We start from the raw sequence: 19,712 nt of genomic DNA on the forward strand, positions 1-19,712 counted from the left end.
GACTCCAATGAATGATAAGAGTGAATTTTCAAGAAAACTATATATAGCATTTTAGATTAATATGATCCAAGTGAAAATCTCTGTTAGGTGATTTAAATCTAAACCTTTTGGGTGACCTGCTTGAATGGGAGGAAATGAAACCAGAGGATATAGGGAAACTGATTGGGCCATTCCAAAACCTAAAAATGGATGAGCAGAATTACTCATGGTAAATATGTGTTTACAAAAAAGTCTACAGTACTTATTGCAGATCAATGTTTTAAGAAAGATCTATTGATTTATTAATATCTAGAAATTAATATTAATTGCTTTAATACCTATTAATATCTAGAAAAAGAGGCAATTGAAAAGTTTGACTGATTAGATTGCAATGAAAATTTGGGAGAAATAATGCACCCTTTCCTGGATCAGGATTCCCTAAATTCAAACATTCAAGCCCACCGTTGGACTATTTCAATGTCTTCTACTCAAGGCTACACTTGAAGAGTATCCAGAAGCTTCAGTTGGTGCAGAATGCTGCTGGATGGGTACTTCTTGGGGCCACTAGGGTCCAAGCTATCTGAGAAAGCAGATCACCCTAATGGGATCCGCCCATCCCACCCAGGCCTCACTCACCCTCTTGGCCTTCCAAAAGGTCTTGAAATTTGTGAAAAGGTCTCAAGCTACTTGAAGCCCCAATGTGGGTATGCTATTTTGGAGGTGGATAATAGAGTAGATAACACCCCACCTTCCTGAGTCCACTTCGTTCCCTTCCTTTCCATCCTGGTTAGTTTTAATTTAATTTTAAATTTATTATTCTTATTTATTATTCTAATGTTTCATAATGCATTTTAATTGAATGCCTGTAAGCTGCCTATGGGATGAGCAGCATACAAGCTGAATGGGTGGGTGGGTGGATGCTTAAGTAGGATTTGATTACTCTTCAATTCTTTTTTATCCCATTGCATAGGTTTCCTCAAGGATTTAACAGCTTCTTTTGTAGATTCAATTAAAAAAAAATTTCCCAGGTCATTGTCATTCGTATTTCCCTTTTAGTTTTTAAAGGTTCAACCAGTTTCTTTTGCATATCCAGCTTAGTAAATCAGTACAGGTTTCCTCCATTTCTGCTTCACTTTTGTGATTAGTGGATGTTTTTCTTCTAGTAAAGAAGCGGGGAAATAAAGCCAGAAGAAAAAAACATATATCATAAATGGCACATGCAAAAATCAGGATACTTGGGAGTGTTTTGGATCAGAAGCAACAGAGGCAAGATAGGAATTGGCAACAGAGACGCAAATTTCATTCAGATATTGTTTCTGCCTATTGAAGGATGGAGATCGTATTATAGTAACTAAGATTAGGGGAAATGTGTACACACACACACTCTTACTTTCCTCAAGCAACAGAATTGTTTCCCTAAAATGATCCATAATAGGCTATACACCTTGCATTATATTTCTTCAAGTTCAATAAAAAAAACTGTTCTCATGTAAAGTATCTTACAAACTTCCTGCAGTAGCTGAAATATTCAAAACTAGAAAATCAAACAATTGGGGGGGGGGGCACTGAGCAAAATATAAACCATACACAAAAGTCATCAGTTGCTATCAAATGGAATATACAATAGAGCAATTATGGATGGAAAGGAATTTAGACTGAATTCTAAATGCTATATCTTTCCCTTCAGTTAAATGCCTGCCATATTAACCCTTGAAGAATGTTGTTTCATAGGAATGAAAGTCACAGCAAAAAATTAAAAATAGTTTCTAGTAATATTTTGTTTAGGCATGCAATATTGTTAAATTACTCATAGGATTTTTTTTTCCACTGAATGTTTTTAGAGCTTTCTGTAACTTGAGCTATTGCAAATTGTAAAGAACTATTTAAATCTCTAGTGGAAACTTAATGCAATAACATTTGTTTCTCTAGTCTTCTATAAAGTGAAATTCAGCAGATTTCTACAAAAGTTTAAACTATTTAATCTGCCGCATTCAGAGTCTGAATGTTATAAAAACACGAAGAATGGCATAAAAAAGGGCCAGGAACCTTTTTGTCATACATTTTTATAATGCACAAAAAGAACCGATTAAAGATGACATCATTCACAGGCCTGAATATTCTTAAATAACTATCTAAGGCCTAGGACATTTTAAAAAATGCAATCTCAATCTATTGATAAATTTTGCATTGGCTGGTAAATGAAGCTAATTAAGGGAGAGGGTGGGGGAGTAAATAAGACTTTATGGCTGACAGAAATGGTTATGAGTCAGTCAGCGCAAACAAAAAATAATTTTTAAAAATGCTGAAATTTTATGAGAGAAAAACAAGATTACACAATGAATGCTGAAATCTTTCCAGATTCAGTGAAATTTTGGCAGTTTTGAATCACCTGAGATGACTATACCCAATAATGTTTAAAGTACTGGCAAGATTGCCATGCCTCTCCTGCTAGTGGGTCTCTTTAGTCTCAGACTCCTTATCTGTCTCTAAAATTTAGAGAAGCATTGGAATGGAAAAATGAAAGACGGGGGGGGGAAAAAGCCAACTCTTATTGTAGATTAAACTATTGTACCTTTAGAGAAAATTGGTACATAGGATTGATGGTGTTGAGGTCATTCATGATGAAATAAAGCAGGGAAGCACGAGCTGCTGCAAGACGGTAATGCTCCCTTGCCTCATTAATCTTGGTTTCTGTTATTTTGGATTCCTGGACCTGAAAAGAAGTAACAATAAAACTATGAAGACACACGGTAGCCACACCTGCTGTAGGTACAGATTTTCTTAGTTTGCACGAAGATGGCATGGCTTTAGATAAATTTGTGCATATGTAGAACCAGTGGTTGGTTTCAATTTATTTTATTACTGGTTCGTTCACGCATGCGTGACACTTCTGCACATGTGCAGAAGCATCTGGGTGGGTGGGCGGAGCCTCCCGCCACCTCCACTACAGGTTCGCCCGATCTGAGGCAAACCAGCAGAAACCCACCTCTGTGTAGAACGTGAAGTAACTCTCTTGCCTGCTTCTAACATGTCGAATCCCAGCACTTCTGGATGTAGAGCACAACATACATTCAACCATAACTACACCCATAAATTAATTATCAAGGAATTAACTTCCATCAGATTCTCCTTCTCTTTCCAAGGTCATTACTATGCCCATATTAAATTTTCACGTATCTTAAAATTGAGATGTTACATAACTTTATCAGCAAGGGTGTCTGAGTTCCAGCAACCAAAGCTTGAAAGTAACTTTGAACAAATAGTTCAGAAACATCTCTCATTTGTGCTGAAGGGCAAACCTGGCAGTGCCCATTCCCACAGCTCTTCAGTGTGGCACAAGTGAAAGATGTCACCAGTATTTGCAAAGCAAATCATCTACGTCAAATGATTATTGAATAGATAATTATCAAAGCCAAACTTTCACCCAGGGAGCAGCCAAGATGCTGAATTCCAGCCAATTAATACAGACCGTGGAAACTTCAGCGGATTCTGCCACACTGTGTAGCCCCCACTTGATTCCTAATTTAATTCAGTAAATGTAATGCGTGTGAATTAACTCAAGTAAAACACTTTGGTATTAAACTTAAATGCTTTAAAACATCTTGTTAGAATGCTGTAGTTGTATGGTCTTTGCATCTAGTGCTACTATTTCTCTTAAATTGCTCATTAAAGGCATCTGAACTAAAACAAGAATGCTTAGTAAATCTTGCCAGAATGTGGTTTTATCGTGATTTCTAGCTCCAAGCTGCAGAACAAACAAGATGAATTTAACCAATTCATTTGTTTTTCAATTTTATTCACAAATTGCCAGAAAATTGACAAAATACCTAAATATGCCACCACAAACACATACACAATTAATAAAACAATGTTTGAAGGAAAAAAATTGATTAAAAAAATATTAATAAAAAAACCCTAAACAAACTAAAAATGAGAGAATAAGAAAAAAATCTACCTTATGTATTATACTTATGAACAGTCATGTCCGATTCTCAGAGACTGCCTGAACAAGTATGTGCAGGATTATTTTGGCAAGGTTTTCAGAAGTGGTTTACCATTGCCCCCTGCTTAAGGCTTAGAGAAAGTGACTGCCCAAGTTCTCCCTGCTGACTTTGTGCTAAGGCAGGATTATAATTCATGGATTTCTGGTTTCTAGCTTGATGCCTTAACCCAGTGGTAGTCAACCTGGTCCCTACTGCCCACTAGTGGGCGTTCCAGCTTTCATGGTGGACGGTAGGGATTTGCTGCAACTCTGCTTTATAAATTTTATAAAGTAAAGTTACTTCTCTACTTTATAAATCACCATTACTGTGATTTTCTAACTGGTGGGTGGTTAGAAAATTTTACTACTAACAGAGATACAAAAGTGGGCGGTAGGTATAAAAAGGTTAACTACCTCTGCCTTAACCACTAAACAAAACTGGCTATCAATAAATACCAACATTTAAACAATTCTTATTCACTCAGTGTCTCTTAACATAGATTTTTGTTCCCAGTCACACACCAGACTCAATTTAGCATTTTTACCTTATCTTCAATTTCCGCAGCTGTTTGTTTAGTGACTTCCAGATTCTCCACCAAGGCAGTATCTGCTAAAAAGTTCCCTGAGGCAGACGAGAGACGGGACAGCAAGTTGTCCTCTAAAGTTTTCAAGGTAATTTTGTAACCATTCTGCTGCTTTGTGAGATCAGACTGTAAAAAGTTGAGATATCATATATATATATAGTACACTATACCATTTTCAAAGCAAATCAAAGCAAAGATTTTGTTAAATCGGGGATCTCCAAACTTGGCAACTTTAAGAATTGTGGACTTCAATTCCCAGAATTCCTCAGCCAGCCATGATGCTGGCTTCCATAAAGTTGTCAAATTTGGGGAAATAAAATGCAACAAGGCATACCCCTACAAATTTAAATAGATGTTGTATTGGAGAACATTTATGCAGCATATAGTATACTAAAATTAAAATTAAGAATTGCAGCTACCCTTCATTTCCATTCAAGGGCCCAGCCCAGATTTCCAAAAATTAGGAAGATTGTTCCAGAGACAGTCCAATTTGATGCCTAGATCTGGCAAGAATTCTAGAAAAAGATATTGAGAAGGAGGGCCATAAATAGATATAACACATGCAGCTGAATTTTAATTTTAATTTTGTCTTTTAATGACCCATAATCCCTTGCATTGGTGAAGAGTCAGGGCAACTGAGTGTTTACTGGCCGGATGTCCTTTCTGTCGCCAATGTGGAGTTCTCAGCTGATATGTATTCATTGTGCCCAGAGAGAGAAATACCTGACCTAGGATCGAACTCACAGCCTCCTGATTGTGAGACAAGAGTTCCATCTCTAGGCCACTGCACCACTAACACATTCAGCTGAATGAAAGTGGATAATGAAAGTTTGCTCATAATGATAACTCTGCTTTGAGAAGAGACCAACAATCACTGAATCTAAACCCTATATGTTTCTATCATGACATTTCACTCAAATGATAACTTGGTTTGTTCTCCTCCCCTCCCCTCCCCTCCCCCCAAGTGTTTTTAGGGATGGAGAAGGTACCTCTCACTGCAGTATCCTTTCAGCAAGAGCTCCAGAAGAAAGAGATTAGGAGTAAAAATTTACTGTCTTCATGAACAAACATCTCCATGAACATATGTTCTGAATTTCCCCCTTTCTCCTGCTGCTCCTCCACTTCAAGTGCAAGTTTGCCATTCTTACCTAAACTCTAATTTACTGGTCAGGGTTGCTATTCTGACATTACAGATGGAAAGGGAAAAGTCTTCAATATGGGAAATGTGGAAACAGACTTGCCGAAGGCTGGGACTTGTTTAAAACGCAAATGTTTCCTCCTTTAGTTTTTGAAAATGTTGTTTTAATTAAAAAGAACTTTTCTTTAAAAAGCTACTATGATAAAGTAATTAATAACTTTTTTCTTAGGCCATAGGCTAACCATAGATCTGTTTGGAGGAAAAAGACAAAGCAAAACTACAAAGCTATTATTTTTCTTACTTCAAAGAAGTAATTAATTTAACTGAAAAGCATTGCTTCTTCAATAGATTTAATGATTTTTCACAACTGCATAGCCCAATTTGGTTTTCTTTGAATAGCCAGGTTGGGTTAAGATATATGGGATAGGAAATTTAATATGTAACTTCAGAATATTACTTTCTGCAGTTTTAATAGTATAAAAGAGCAATATGGTAAATTCAATTTTTTCCAACTTTCTCCATAATAATACCAATTCTCGGAAATAAAGTTGGCAGTAATAAGAATAACAACAACCCAAAATCTTGTTGTGCTGTTAAAATTAAGAGGCCTAAATCCTTAGTTTTTATGCTTTTCCAACTGTACAGGCAGATTCTCACATTTCCATTAATGATCCATTTCTTTCCAAACTCCTTATTCATTATTGTGAACTCTCTACCCTGCACCTTCAGCCTCTAGGACAGACCAGCAGATGGTTGGCAAACCATCTAGCACAGTGGTTCCCAACCTTTTTTTGGTCATGCACCACCTCTAAAATTGATGTCCCTCACCTCCCAGTGACATACAATTCTTACTTTACTCAAAAAGTGAACTCTACTCATGTGAAGGAAGCCTAAAAGGTCATTAACTTGGTTTAAACAAGGTTCAAATTGCCCCCATTAAAAATCAAACTGCTCCCCTATGGGGCATGGGCCACACATTGGGAACCACTGATCTAGTAGGAAAATTTGTTATTCTGTGCTATAAATTATGAAGCCTGGTTAATTATTAAATCCCCCACTTCCTAAAACATGGACTTCCTCCTGTGCATCTAGCAAGATATGGATTTTGCACAAAGGTGTGACAGAATATATCCCCTTGCATTATGAAGTTGAATTACTGTTTATATGAGAACTGCCCTCCTCCAACTTGACCATCTGAAAGGGTCTGAAAACCTGGCTTTGCCAACTGGTCTGAGGCCCTGATGGGGGATGTCCGATTTTAGAGATGGCTGGTAGATTAGGATACGATTATACTTCCATCCCATTTACACATTGGTTCTTTTTATCCACTTGTTGTTCATTTTAATATTTTAACTTTCAATGCCCAAGATTTTACCCTTTAATACAGGTAGTCCCTGACTTACAACAGTTCATTTAAAGGCTGTTCGAAGTTACAATGGCACTGAAAAAAGTGGCTTATGTTTGTTTTTCACGCTTATGGCCGTTGCAACATCCACATGGTCACATGACCAAAATTCAGATAATACTATACAATGCTTGACAACTGATTCATATTTATGACAGTTGCAATGTCCCGGGTCATGTGATCAGCTTTTGTGATCTTCTGACAAGCAAAGTCAATGGGGAATCTAGATTCACTTAACAACTCTGTTATCTAACAATACATGCAATTATTCACTTAACAAATGTTTCACTAAGCAACATAAATTTTGGGCTCAGTTGTGATTGTATCTCTAGGACTACTTGTACTGTCCTTTTTCATTTCACAAACGTATAGTAATTCCTCCTGATTTCTCTACTACTGTGAATTTGGAGACAGTTGTCTATAAGTCATACAGTTTAATATGAACTTTAAATACTGTAAGCACTAATTACAGAATTTCCCTATTTGTTTACCCAACTTTCTTTCTAGTCTACTGTTTAACAACTATATTATAACGAGCCACAAACAAATTTATTGCAAGAGCTCCTTATGTGTCAATAGCAACATACTGTTCATCTACAAGAAGGAGGATGACTATTTTCAGTAGAACCAAAAATTCTTGGTAAACATGTCTCAATTTGCTAAAGAATTCAGAGGACGGCTCCAGTTTGTAATGTTTCATGCACAGCTTGAGAATTAATTGAAGTAACCACTTTAAGACATTTTATGTTTAGGACATTTTATACGTGTTCTACTGCATCTCTCAGCATTATTAAAACCTAGGCAATGCCATTTGCTGAGCTGTTCATTGATTCAACATATGTACATTTATTTAGTCAAAGGGAAAAAAAACAATCAGTAGCAAGAAAAACCATAAAATGCCTGAACTATGTAATTTTGTGTATCTCATTTGGGTCATAGAAACACTCCAAAAAGCAGAATTAATGATGCTGTCACCAACTGTACTAATTGAAGGAGTCGTGTTGCCACCATCGGGGGGGGGGGGGAAATCTGGTTTGCGAAATTAGTTTCAGTGGTAGGAATTTTGAAAGCTAGTGTCCCAATACTGGATGAAGGAGTTTCCAGCTTTGGATAAAGCTACACTAATAATGTATTTAATGTTAATTGCCAAGATTGAAAATGCTGGCTCTAGTTGACCAGATGTACATGAAAACTTTTTATAACTAGACCCAAAATCTATTTAACATGTTTATCCTAAACTCTACTAGCTTCGTGACTGGTGGGGAGGCCAAACCTGCAGAAATACTACTTTAGGAATGTTTATGTTTTCTTTAACTTTTCTTATCTCTGATAATAAATACAGACAATAGTTTAAAACATGGGAAATGCTGGAGAGATCAAAAGGAGATTCATTCAGTCTATCTTGGATTCTGTTGGTTACCTTTAATTCTTCCAGGTCAGGCCTCTCCATGCTTACAACAGCTGCCAGCAGCTGATCTTCTAGACCATCCCGAGTCACAGTAAAGTTGATGAGGGTGCACTGTGCTTGCATTTCTGGCTGGTAATGGGGATTGGCTAGTTTTGTATGAAGAATTAGTCGGAAGCTGGGGTTGTACTCACATTCCTTATCTCCAATTTTAATGAACCTGAAAGAAGATCAAGCATGATTACTCATGCCTAGCGTATCCATATGCCATTATAAGATAATTAATTAGATTCCAGAGGTGTGTATAATTTTACAGTGCAGTGAGAATTGATCATTCTAAATCAGTTTTCGCAGATATAATATCCTCCAGATATATTGGACTGATACCCATAAAGGTCCTGCTCGTTTTTGAAGTCCAACTTATTTGGAGGACACATTTACCATTGCAATGCCTTCCTTGTCCTTTAGGAAAGGAACAAAAGTACTATGCAGCAGCACCTATAATCTATTCCAATTACGTTAAATCAAATACATCGGTGTGCTGGACTGGGTTAAGGTATTGGACTACAGGAACTCACTGGGAGAGTTTGGGCCAACCACTGTCTCTTAGCCCAATGAAAAAAATGAGGAGAAAAGAGGATTACGAACACCAGTTTGAGTTCCTGGATGAAGAGTAGGCTATAATTCAAACAGATAAATATTAAATTTATCCTTTAGACTGGTTGTGAAAAGTAGTTTTACAACATCAACTTTGAGGGCTTCAGAAAAGTATATGAACCCTGATATTTTAGGCCTTGGGGGAGGATATCAGATCTCATGCACATCTTTCAGAGGATGATGGTCACAGAATTATATCATTCACTATCATCTCACCTTCCTTTTTTTATTGTCTCTCGGCCCAGCAATGGACCTAACACTGGATCTACGGATTCTTCCAAATTCTCAATCAAAACAACTTCCCCAGCAGCAAGAGCTTGTTCCACAATGTCCAGATACCTAAGAAATACAGCACCAGGATGATACATGTTAAGGAAAACCCTGAGAAACTCTCAGAGTAAAGTCATTTACTATAGGTGTAGACAGGGAGGAGTTGGTGTTTATGAAGGAGAGAGACCAACAACCTACTGTACGTATTTATTGTTATATTCTTACTTAAGCAAAATGGATCAGCATATAGAACAGTATTTCAGTTCCTCAAAAAAATGGGTTTTGCAAAATTCAAGAGACTTAGAAAGTAACTGGAGTCAAAGGCTTTTTTTAATAGAGAGGTACCTCAGTTTTTTCCCCATGAATTATCTTTTTTAAGAACATAAAATTCCAGACTTCCATAACATGAGTCCCAGATGAGTTCCAGATGTTCTGGGATTCCATGATGGCTTGGAATTCTGAAGATAATAGTTTCAATACTTCTGGAGAATACTAGGTTACATAAAATAGCTTTACCCTACTAATGTATTCTCTCCCTCCAAACAAAAAATTGAGTTTCCCCTGAACCCTTATGGCCTAGGTATATAGTTATAAATAACAGAAGCATAACTGTTTAAATTAAGCAAGGAGACTGAAGAAAGAATACTAATGTTATGTTTTAAAAAGATCGCCAGTGACTGTAGATATATAACAATTTCAGCCAGGAGAGAGACTTTTGGTATGGCTCTTCAACTATGACATTTAATCATTATGAACCACTAAAATTCAGGTTTTATACCAGGTTTGGCTATAAATCTCCCAATCTTAATCCCTTATTCAGAAGACAGAAGGCTCCCAGGCACAACCGACTAAATTTATCTATTTGTTACTGACTAGGAATAAGCCATACATATCCAGAACACTGGCTCGCTACAGAAACAACCCTACGCTCCAAGGTTTAAGTTCTAGATTTTTTTCCCCCTGTCTTTTCAAGTCAACATCCTCTTGAAGACCTTGGAATTTGATCTATGCTGACTTAACAATTCTCTCCCAAATGGTAACTACCGGATTCCTATTCAACCAGTTTTATTCCTTACCCCTAAGTAAGCTTTATTATATCAAATCTGGAAATGTACTGAACAATTTTTAAAGAGTGGAATGATTTATTTGAATGTATTTTATAAAAAATATGTGAGTTGACTAGTTAATTTCTATGACTTCCTCCTACTGGGATCTTTTATTTGTGTAGATTGTGTAGTATATATTCCTTAACTTGTTTGAAAATCTACATTGGTTCTTTGAATTAAGCATTTCCTCTTTGTGGTGGTAATCCTTTGTCTTGAATGACAAACATTGAAGATATAACATACCGCATATTCATATTTGATGTACAGATGCATGTTTCGTTTTTGAATGGTTGGGTATGCCATGAAACACTTTATTTAATCTAAATATTTTATCTGTTCGTTTGCGTATGTACTTCCTCATGTCAGATACCATTTCATTGTACTACATGCTAAACTAAGAAACAGAGTCATATTGATTATCCTTTCTGGCAAAGTCTAAGCAGTAGAACTTGTGCTTAAGGCTTGGTTACTTGAAGCACTATCTATCTCCAGCAGTATCTTACTGGTCAATTCAATCTTGCAGGATTGGCATGTTCCTTCAATTAAATGTGCCATCTATTGGGACCCATGAAATTCAATTTCAATGCATGTCCTCTGGAATGAGGTTCTTCTTCAAGATCTGGATGGTGCCTCACTTAGCTAAGGTTATAAAGAACCTGGATATCTGGTTCTTTGCCAAAGCTCAGAAGTCCCTTCTGAGGAGTATGGTTAAACCTCTCATTGTTGCCAAGTTATGTTTTGTCTTTATTGCAGTATTATTCTATTGTTATTTTTCTCTATTTTAACTTTGTTAACTGCCTAGAGTCACTAGGAGTTGGCTAATAACAAGTGTAATAAACAGTAAATTAATTAATACATTTGCTGTATTACTCTTTGGAAACAGTTTTGTTGTTTATGGTTTTATATAAAGTTGTTGTCATATATTTTTTTTATTCCTGATTTTGCTTCAAATTTGTATTATTTTGGAAGCTGCTTAGAGCTTTCTTTGGATTTGCAAAGCATACAAATTGCAGTAAATGGTTTAACTCTTTTTTTTAGTTTAGTTTGGCTACCCTACTTATTTCAATCTGTGACTAGCTTAATAAAATCTATCCTATCACAACATTGCCTAGCTTACCCTATCTGTTTAGAAGAACAGCATAAATCTTGAGTTTTTCTTATAAGGCATAAAAACATGCACTGCTTGAAAGATGGAGATATCCACAAATCATGTATACAGGGTAAACATACTTTTCCAGGCTGATTCAGATGTATCTAATAGCCAGCTAAACTCACAGCAACAAACCTATAAGCAAAATTATTAGCACTGGCTAAATAAAAATTAAGAACTATAAAAATGTCTGGATTTCAGCATTTTTAAAATCAGTGACAATGCATCTAAGGCAGGCCTCTTCATTAGGACAGAACAAAACAGGAGATTAAAATCAGCCAGCCCTATGAGTTTGCTCTCTTTGAATTCTTTTTAAATCTTCCCAAAGATAATTTGTTAAGCGATCTTCTAAGCAAGGGACCAATGCATTTCTTCTACCCTCACGCTAATAAACTTCCTTTTGAGAACTCTCAAAAGCACAGTCTGGAAGGCCTTGCCTCTCAGAGGCCTGGATCCCTCTATTGCTTTATCTGAATTACAGAAAGAACAGAAGAGAGATAAAAATCGCTGGCACTTAAAACTGCACTCTGACGTACAGCTTGCTGGTAGCTTCTTCTCATTCTCCATTCAGTTTCAGGTTTCTATAGCAACCATGACAAGTTCTACAAAGTTCCTCCCCATTTAATCAGAAATTTCTGTCATTCTGATAGTAAACAAACAGGCTCATGCCCAAAAGTTTGATATAGCATCAAATTGGAGAGCTTTTTCTTAAAATATAGTTAGCTCCCATAATCTTAACTACATACTGTACGTTAAATGTGATACTCAGATGTGAAGCTACTGTTGAACACATCCATTATTTTCTTCCTGTTTCAATTAATCATGCCTGCTCACCCCTTCTGGCCAATCCGAGTCACTCTGAGGTCTTCTCCGTGCTTGGCTTTTATCCATTTGATGCCCTGCAGCTGGGGGTCAACCATGAGTGGCCAGCGCTCACAGTTGGTGAGAATGGTAGCATTTTCAGCTGACATGCGGTCAGCTGGTAGACCTTCATTTTGCCAAGCTGCTATGTCAGCATCATCAGTGAGCATCTTCAGAGGGTCCAAAGAGGGAGTGACAGGAATTGCAACCTGGGACAATCAAAACATTATCACCTACAGCCAAAAGGTAATGACTCTGCATTTCAACTATGCACAAAAAGCACATGTGACCTGGTTATAATGGAAACTGTAATCCAAGACACTGAAGATAACAATGTTCAAGAAAACACTCTTTGATGACTTTTATCTAAGATAATAGGGGTTTTTTTCTTATTATTCCAAGGAAACAGAATAAGGTAGAAGTTTCCTTGCGTCTTCCCTCAAAAAAATACTTATGCTTCTTCTTTTGACTCTGAAATAGCTGGAGTAACATAAGTCCCTCATATTGTCATTCCAACAACATAGATGACAATATTCCTTGCTCTTAATAGATTGATTGCCACAATAGGGTCAAATACACATTTATGTACCAGCAGATTTATGTTACCTGTCCTTGCACTTAGGGTTCTAATTGTACCTCAGACCTTATTTCCAGCTTTGGTCATCAATAATGTATTTTACAATGCCATCAACCAGCTTTGAGATCTGACACTGTAGGGTGGGGGGGGGGGGGGACCTGTTACATTATGGTGGCCAAAAGTCAAGAATTTGGCAGCACCTTTTGCAGCTAAAGAATTTTATTAAAAGCCACAAGTTTTCATGAGCTGTAGGTCATTTATTCAGATTCATCATCAGATCCGATTCGGGGCTGAGGGAATTTATGTTTTCAGTGGTTGGAAGAAGCACAGAATGACTTTGTCCACATACTGCTTCCCCCTTGAGCAATGGGAGAAATTCAGTGGCAAGGGCTTCATGGAAGGGCTTGACAGTTTGCCCTTGGTTATTAAAAAGGAATAAGCTTACAAAAGCAAGTAATTAGACTATTTTTCTCTTATTTCCATGGTATCTTGTATTTTTTAATTTTAATTAAAATATACAGTAGGTGAGCTGAAAGTTAGTGTGTACTCTATAGCTATACTAACTTTTTGCAGATCTATCAAGTCAGTGGGCTGGAGGCAACCAATGGCCTCTTCTTTTGCCTTTATGTACACAAATATCAGTCAATGACACAGAAGAATGAAGCCTGGAGCAGACAAATCTGACAACTTGGTAAAGAAAGATCTGATTATGATTACAAGTTGTTCTTTAGAAGAATGTAATTAACACATTCACACATCTGCTGTTCTGCTGCAAGGCAATATTCACAGTTCTGAGAAGATGCAAGTCCTACATGCCAGCCCACATTGAAGCCAATCAAGCACTGCTGGAAGATTAGGGACTAGAGTCATTAAAAGTCTTTCATATCTTTTCAATCGTATTGCAATAAAAATATTAAAGTAATAATTTTATTAAGAATTACAATTGCAAAGGTAAAAACTAATGCATACTAAGACATTAAAGAATTAAAAAAAATAGAAGAGGCAGAAAAGAAAAAAATAGAAAAGAAAAAGAATATAGTAAAGAAAAAGAAAAGAAACAGATAAAGAAATTTCCCCCCTTCATCACAAGTATAAATGATTTTAGTCATTTTATAAATTGTACAATTTTAGTACAATTTTAAAAGCACATTTTTAACTTCTTTTAAAATACAACAAATGATCTCTTCCTCCCATAACCCATCTCTTATCTATAAACAAAATCTTAAACCTTTGTTATTTTAGTCTTGACTAGCAAACTTCCATTAAGGTTTGTTTGTTTGTTTGTTTGTAAAATTTATTAGCCATCCATCTTACCAAAGGATAACTCTGGGGAGGATTACCAAAGATAACAGTATATCAATTTTAACCTTGACCAAATAAACCACCTTTATATTCCTTCCTTTTATTTTTAATAACCTTGAACTTTTTCCCCTTCAAATAATGTCCTACAACTTGATTTCTTTTTCAATTTTTATTTGTCCCTTCTCATAAAATTCTACAAAGCTTTGACAAGCCTATTTGACAAGACTATTAGAAAAATTATCCAGTACACTCTTTTGGCTTGTTATTTCTATATTCCGTTTAATTATTAAAATATCAGTTGGTTTCTTTTAGGTGTTCATCATAGGTTTTTTCTCCATTTTATTTTTATAACCTATTATTTTTAAAAGTACTTTCAGATCAGTCACAATATTGTCAGGCAAAATTTGTTCCTGTTTCATAACATATTTTAAACAAAGTCTCTCTATAAAGGCAGATGACTTAATAGACACTATGGAATATAACGTATGAGTCCATTGATTATAAATCCTTCAATCTCTCCCATATTAAAATATTTTCTTCCACTCTGTATTAATGTTAATTTTCAGTGTTTCTATTTTAATTGTAACTTTTAGATCTTTCCTAAACCTGCCAGTCTCCTGATGAGGAACAACTGTATGAAGCACTTATGGGCTATCTCAATTCCTCTCCTTACCTAGAAAGGAACTGCAAAGAGCTACTAGCCAGCATTTCATTCTGTTATTGTTGTCAGCTCTACTTTTAGCAGAGCTGTCTTTAGTTCATCATGTGTTCCCCCAAAGAGCAACAATATATTACTTTTGGCATCAAGTCACAGTACGAAAGTTAGAAACCAGAAAGAGAGGAAAAAGAAAATGAGGAAATAACCTTCATTCCCACAGAAAACAACCTATGTAAAAAGGAAAGTCTCCCTAACTATTAATCCAAAACAAGTTTTGGCAACTAAAGAAGTATTTCCTAATACCATCCTGGCCAGCAGCAGCAGCAGCAGCTATGGACTTTCAAAAGAGAGGCATATGAAAATATAACATTTGCCTTCTGCTCACTTTTAGCTGCTTTAAGTATGGTTTCCATGCATGGTCCATCAGGTCTTGTCTATATTTCTTGCTGAAATAACCCAGATAGGAGACAAAGGCAGTAATCAACAAGACATCACCACACAGTGCATTTTCTTGCAGTTTGAAATCTCTTACTGAATCAGCCCATCTCACATTTTCAGAGGCCAGACCCCCAACCTAAAAAAAAAAGCCAAGAAATTAGACTTCACCAGATTCCAAGCATGACATGTCATAGAATTTCCACCACAAGAATCATTGTGGAAATAGTAGAGAAACAAATATTGCTTAAGAATAGGGGAGATAGTTTTTGGTTTCAATAATCTTTTATTCCTAAACAACAGTAAGGCCGCAATTTTAGAATATATGTATCCCCTTAAATAGCCAAGACACTTGCTGGGAAGCTATGGAAACAGCTTGCATCTCCATTGGAACTCTTTGAATCTCCCTCAGGGAATCTATTTCACACGGTTATAAAAGGGGATGAGTCAGGCAATTTAGGAACATAGTATATTTTAACTCTTGTACCTTTGTCTGTTGGAAAATACATTTCTTTTTTTTAAGCTGGACTTTATACTTGAGTTAAATAAAAATCACAGGTGTTGGTGTAGAACATTTAAAACTCAAAAGCAAGAAGTAGTACAGAAGCCTTTCCTCTTCCTAACCCTCAATGGAAAAAAATGTCTTTATTCATAGTAATGACTGAGTAACAGGTATAGTTGGACCATTAAAATTCTCTCTCTCCAGGAGGTGAACTGACCCAAAGGAGGCAGATTGTACCTCACCTTCATATGCATACAGTCAGAATGGATATCCCTGATAGTGTCAATTTAGTGTGCCAAAATGCAAAGTTGGCCTTTGTTCTCCTAACCAGTTATAAAGTATGAATCTTCTTACAAACAGATAAACATATGTACAAATAACCAAGGGACTTCAAATGCCAGTTCTGAATTAGCGAGATAAGCATTTACTAAAATGTAGACATTAAATAAATTAAGATGTACAGAATAATGTTCAAAATTGTCTGTTTATGTGTAACAAAAAGGCACAGTTATAGCACACTGTGGCTCATGCTTAATCTCTGGTCTATCAGCATACCCAAATCACAGACCTCCTGTAATTTTATGTGTTTCTATATTTATAATTGTCTTTCTATTTATATTTTTGTTGTATTATACCATGATCCACTCAGTGTCACTCTGGATAGTGAGGTGGGCAGAATATAAATTGACTAAATAAATTCTTTTCACAAGTACTACTGCCAAGTCAGGTACCACTTATTGTGTAGCAAGGCATCTGGTTGTCCTTACCTAAGTGCCCTGTCATTTTGACAAAGTTAATGGAAAAGGGCATCAATCATGTTCCCATGCCAGACTGGACAAAGAGTAAAGTTTAAATATATAAAGTCTTAAATGGAAAAAAGGGTCTACAACCAGACCACAAAAAGAAAAATTTAATTTGAACAGCTTCATCTTAATCATGTTCACCTTCTATGCTAATTACTTCTTATTGCTTTATTTCTGATTTCAATTTTTAACTGGTTCTTCTGTGACTGACCTCTTCTGCAACAGTTGCAGCCTAAACTCTCATTCTTCTCTAAATAAATGTGGAAATCATTAGCTTTCTTTATTTGCAAAAATGGCCTAAGACAGTGATGGCGAACCTATGACACGCATGTCAGTGCTGACACGCGTAGCCATTTCGGGTGACACGCACATGCTCCCCAAACTTGTTTCAGCGGCAGCTCTCAGCCTGGGCGGCAGTGTCATGCAGGCTGTGGAAGGAGGAGGAGGAGGAGGAGGAGGAGGGAACCAACCAAAGAGAGGCTTTTACCGGGTCTGCGCCCCACAGCCAGGATCGTCCTTGCGCCTCAAGCCACGTTTCTTCCTGCAAAGCCCTTCGGGCAACCCGAGAGTTCCGCTTGACGCCAGAAGGGCTTTGCAGGAAGAAACGCGGCTTGAGGCGCCAGGACGGTCCTGGCTGTGGGGCGCAGACTCGGTAAAAGCTCTCTTTGGTTCCCTCCTCCTCCCCCTCCTTCCACAGCCTGCGTGACGCTGCCGCCCAGGCTGAGAGCTGCCGCTGCCACACAACTGAGGGAGGGAGAGGGAAAGCAGAGGTAGCCTCAAATTCCACCGTTGGGACAGGGGAAAGGGCTTGTCCCTCAAGAGTGGGGGGGATAGAGGTGGGAAGAAGGGGCCCGGCCTGTCCCCAGCGCCCCCCACAGACGGATTACGGATCGAACGCTTCTCTCTCTGCAGCCTTTTTCTGCAAGTCCCAGCTACTCAGCGGGGCGTCATCATTTCCGGGGGGTTACAGTTTTCCAGCTCAGATATCAGGATCCGCCGGGATTAAGTGGGAGAAAACGCCGCTGGCCGAGCGGAACAAACACATCCAAAGGTTAATCTTATTTTACGAAAACACAACTTCCAAAAGTCGATCGTGGCCTCCGTCAAGAAGCTCTTCCCCCACCCCCCACCCATTCTGGGGTCTTGGTGTCCCTCGGCTAAGATCCACCCCGGAAAGCAGAACGGGGGCAGCCCTCCTGTAATTCTGGCTGGGTTAAAGAGCAGGGATGGAGGAGCCATATCACACCTTCATTCAAAGGGTGGGGAGGGGGAGGCCTGATAAAGTCCCTCCCTTGGGGTGTCTGAAGTCCCAGCTGAAGCAGCCGAAGGAAAAAGGATAAGCATCCGTCGCTGCCCAATGGCGCTTGGGGTAACCCCGCTGGGCAGAGCCAGTTGAGGCTCATCCTGCAAATGAGGGTTTCCTTTGGGAAGGGCCAGGTGGTTTCAAGCACCCCAAACAGCCAATCTCTCTCTCTCCGTCCCCCTTCCTTTGCTCCTGGGGCTGCAGAACTTTCCATGGGCTCAACAGTAATTGAGTAAAATTCTAAGCCACTGCAGTAGCTGCTTTTTGGTTTTATTTTTTTTAATATTTATCAGTCTCTCTTTTAGTTGAAGAGTTGAAGTCCACAAGGCTTAAAGCTGTCAGGTTTGAAGACCCCTGGGGTTTTTTTCCTAAAGGGTTAGGGGTGCAAGGTTCTTGTAACTTGACAGCTTTAAGACTTGCACGCTTCAATGCCAGAGTTTCTGAGCCAACATTTTGGTTGCTAAGCAGGACCGTTGGTAAGTGATACTGATAATAATATCAAGGGCAACATACGAAATCGACTGATGAACAAAGAAGTTACTAAGCAGCTATGTTAAATAATTTGTTTTTGGTTTATTAAATACAATTATATTGCAATTATATATTTTTGTAGTTTAAACTATAAATTGCGCAAAATTATGTTTTTGTCAAAGTGACACACAACGTGAGTTATGCTCGATTTTTTGCCGATTTTTGACACACCACGCCAAAAAGGTTGCCCATCACTGGCCTAAGATTTCTACTGAAACTCATGATAGGAAAGATCTCTTGTATTAACTATTCACAATGTAATATTCAACTATATGACATTTTGTGTTCAACTTTTAATTAAGAAAACTGTGAATGGATGTACCCAGTTTAAATTTGCCATGACATCCTTTATGGCAAAAAAAACCAATCTGAGCTGTGGTGGCAGGTAAATTCCATGGCATTAATAACACATTTTACTAGAATATCTTCAAGCATCTTGAAGTATTTCAAAAATAATGAGGGAAATAAAGTACCTGGTAGAATACTCTTAAATCTCACACACTGAAATTCACAGACCACTTAAACCATTGCCCTTGCAGTTATACTGGCTTCATTTCATTAAAAAGCAATCCTTATGTTCAGACTGGAAAGAATTGGTAGACTGCAGCAGTAGTTTTTATATGCCCTTGTAGCTATGAATTGTGATCTCAACCTCAATTACAGTTGGTTAGTAAATTTAGAGGACACTGCATTGTCAGTAGTTTGAGAGTTACAGCAGTAGAAATTCACCAGAAAGCCAGAGAAAACTGCCCATCAACTGTTTGCTGTTTCTTAATCAGGCAAGTTTGGTATTTTGCATAATATAAGGCTAGAGCACTGTACACCTGAAAGAGACTTATTGCAAAGTTAAAAGGGAACAGTGATTTTTAAAATCCTGTATGCTCATTAAAAATACAAATTAAAACCTTCCTGTCATGCCAGCTGGAACTGATGCATGATTATCATGCTGTTAAAAAACATCACAAAATTACCCATACATTTGTATAAATGATTAAATATGAGAAGAGTATTTACTGAAATTATTGCCTCTCACTTTGAAGGTTAGGAGGGTTGTATATTTGTGA

General features: G+C 37.4%; 1 protein-coding gene across 1 annotated transcript in view; it reads right to left on the minus strand.

Annotated features, from left to right (window-relative positions):
- DNAH9 (dynein axonemal heavy chain 9) overlaps nt 1-19,712 on the minus strand; it is a 224,102-nt gene that overhangs the window by 58,200 nt on the left and 146,190 nt on the right. Inside the window, 6 exon segments of the mRNA XM_032239026.1 lie at nt 2,552-2,692; nt 4,507-4,671; nt 8,509-8,713; nt 9,367-9,489; nt 12,511-12,746; nt 15,460-15,648. Coding sequence (XP_032094917.1) covers nt 2,552-2,692; nt 4,507-4,671; nt 8,509-8,713; nt 9,367-9,489; nt 12,511-12,746; nt 15,460-15,648 — 1,059 coding nt within the window.

Source organism: Thamnophis elegans, chromosome 2 (genome assembly GCF_009769535.1).
Source record: "Thamnophis elegans isolate rThaEle1 chromosome 2, rThaEle1.pri, whole genome shotgun sequence".
In the NCBI taxonomy this organism is placed as follows: Eukaryota; Metazoa; Chordata; class Lepidosauria; order Squamata; family Colubridae; genus Thamnophis; species Thamnophis elegans.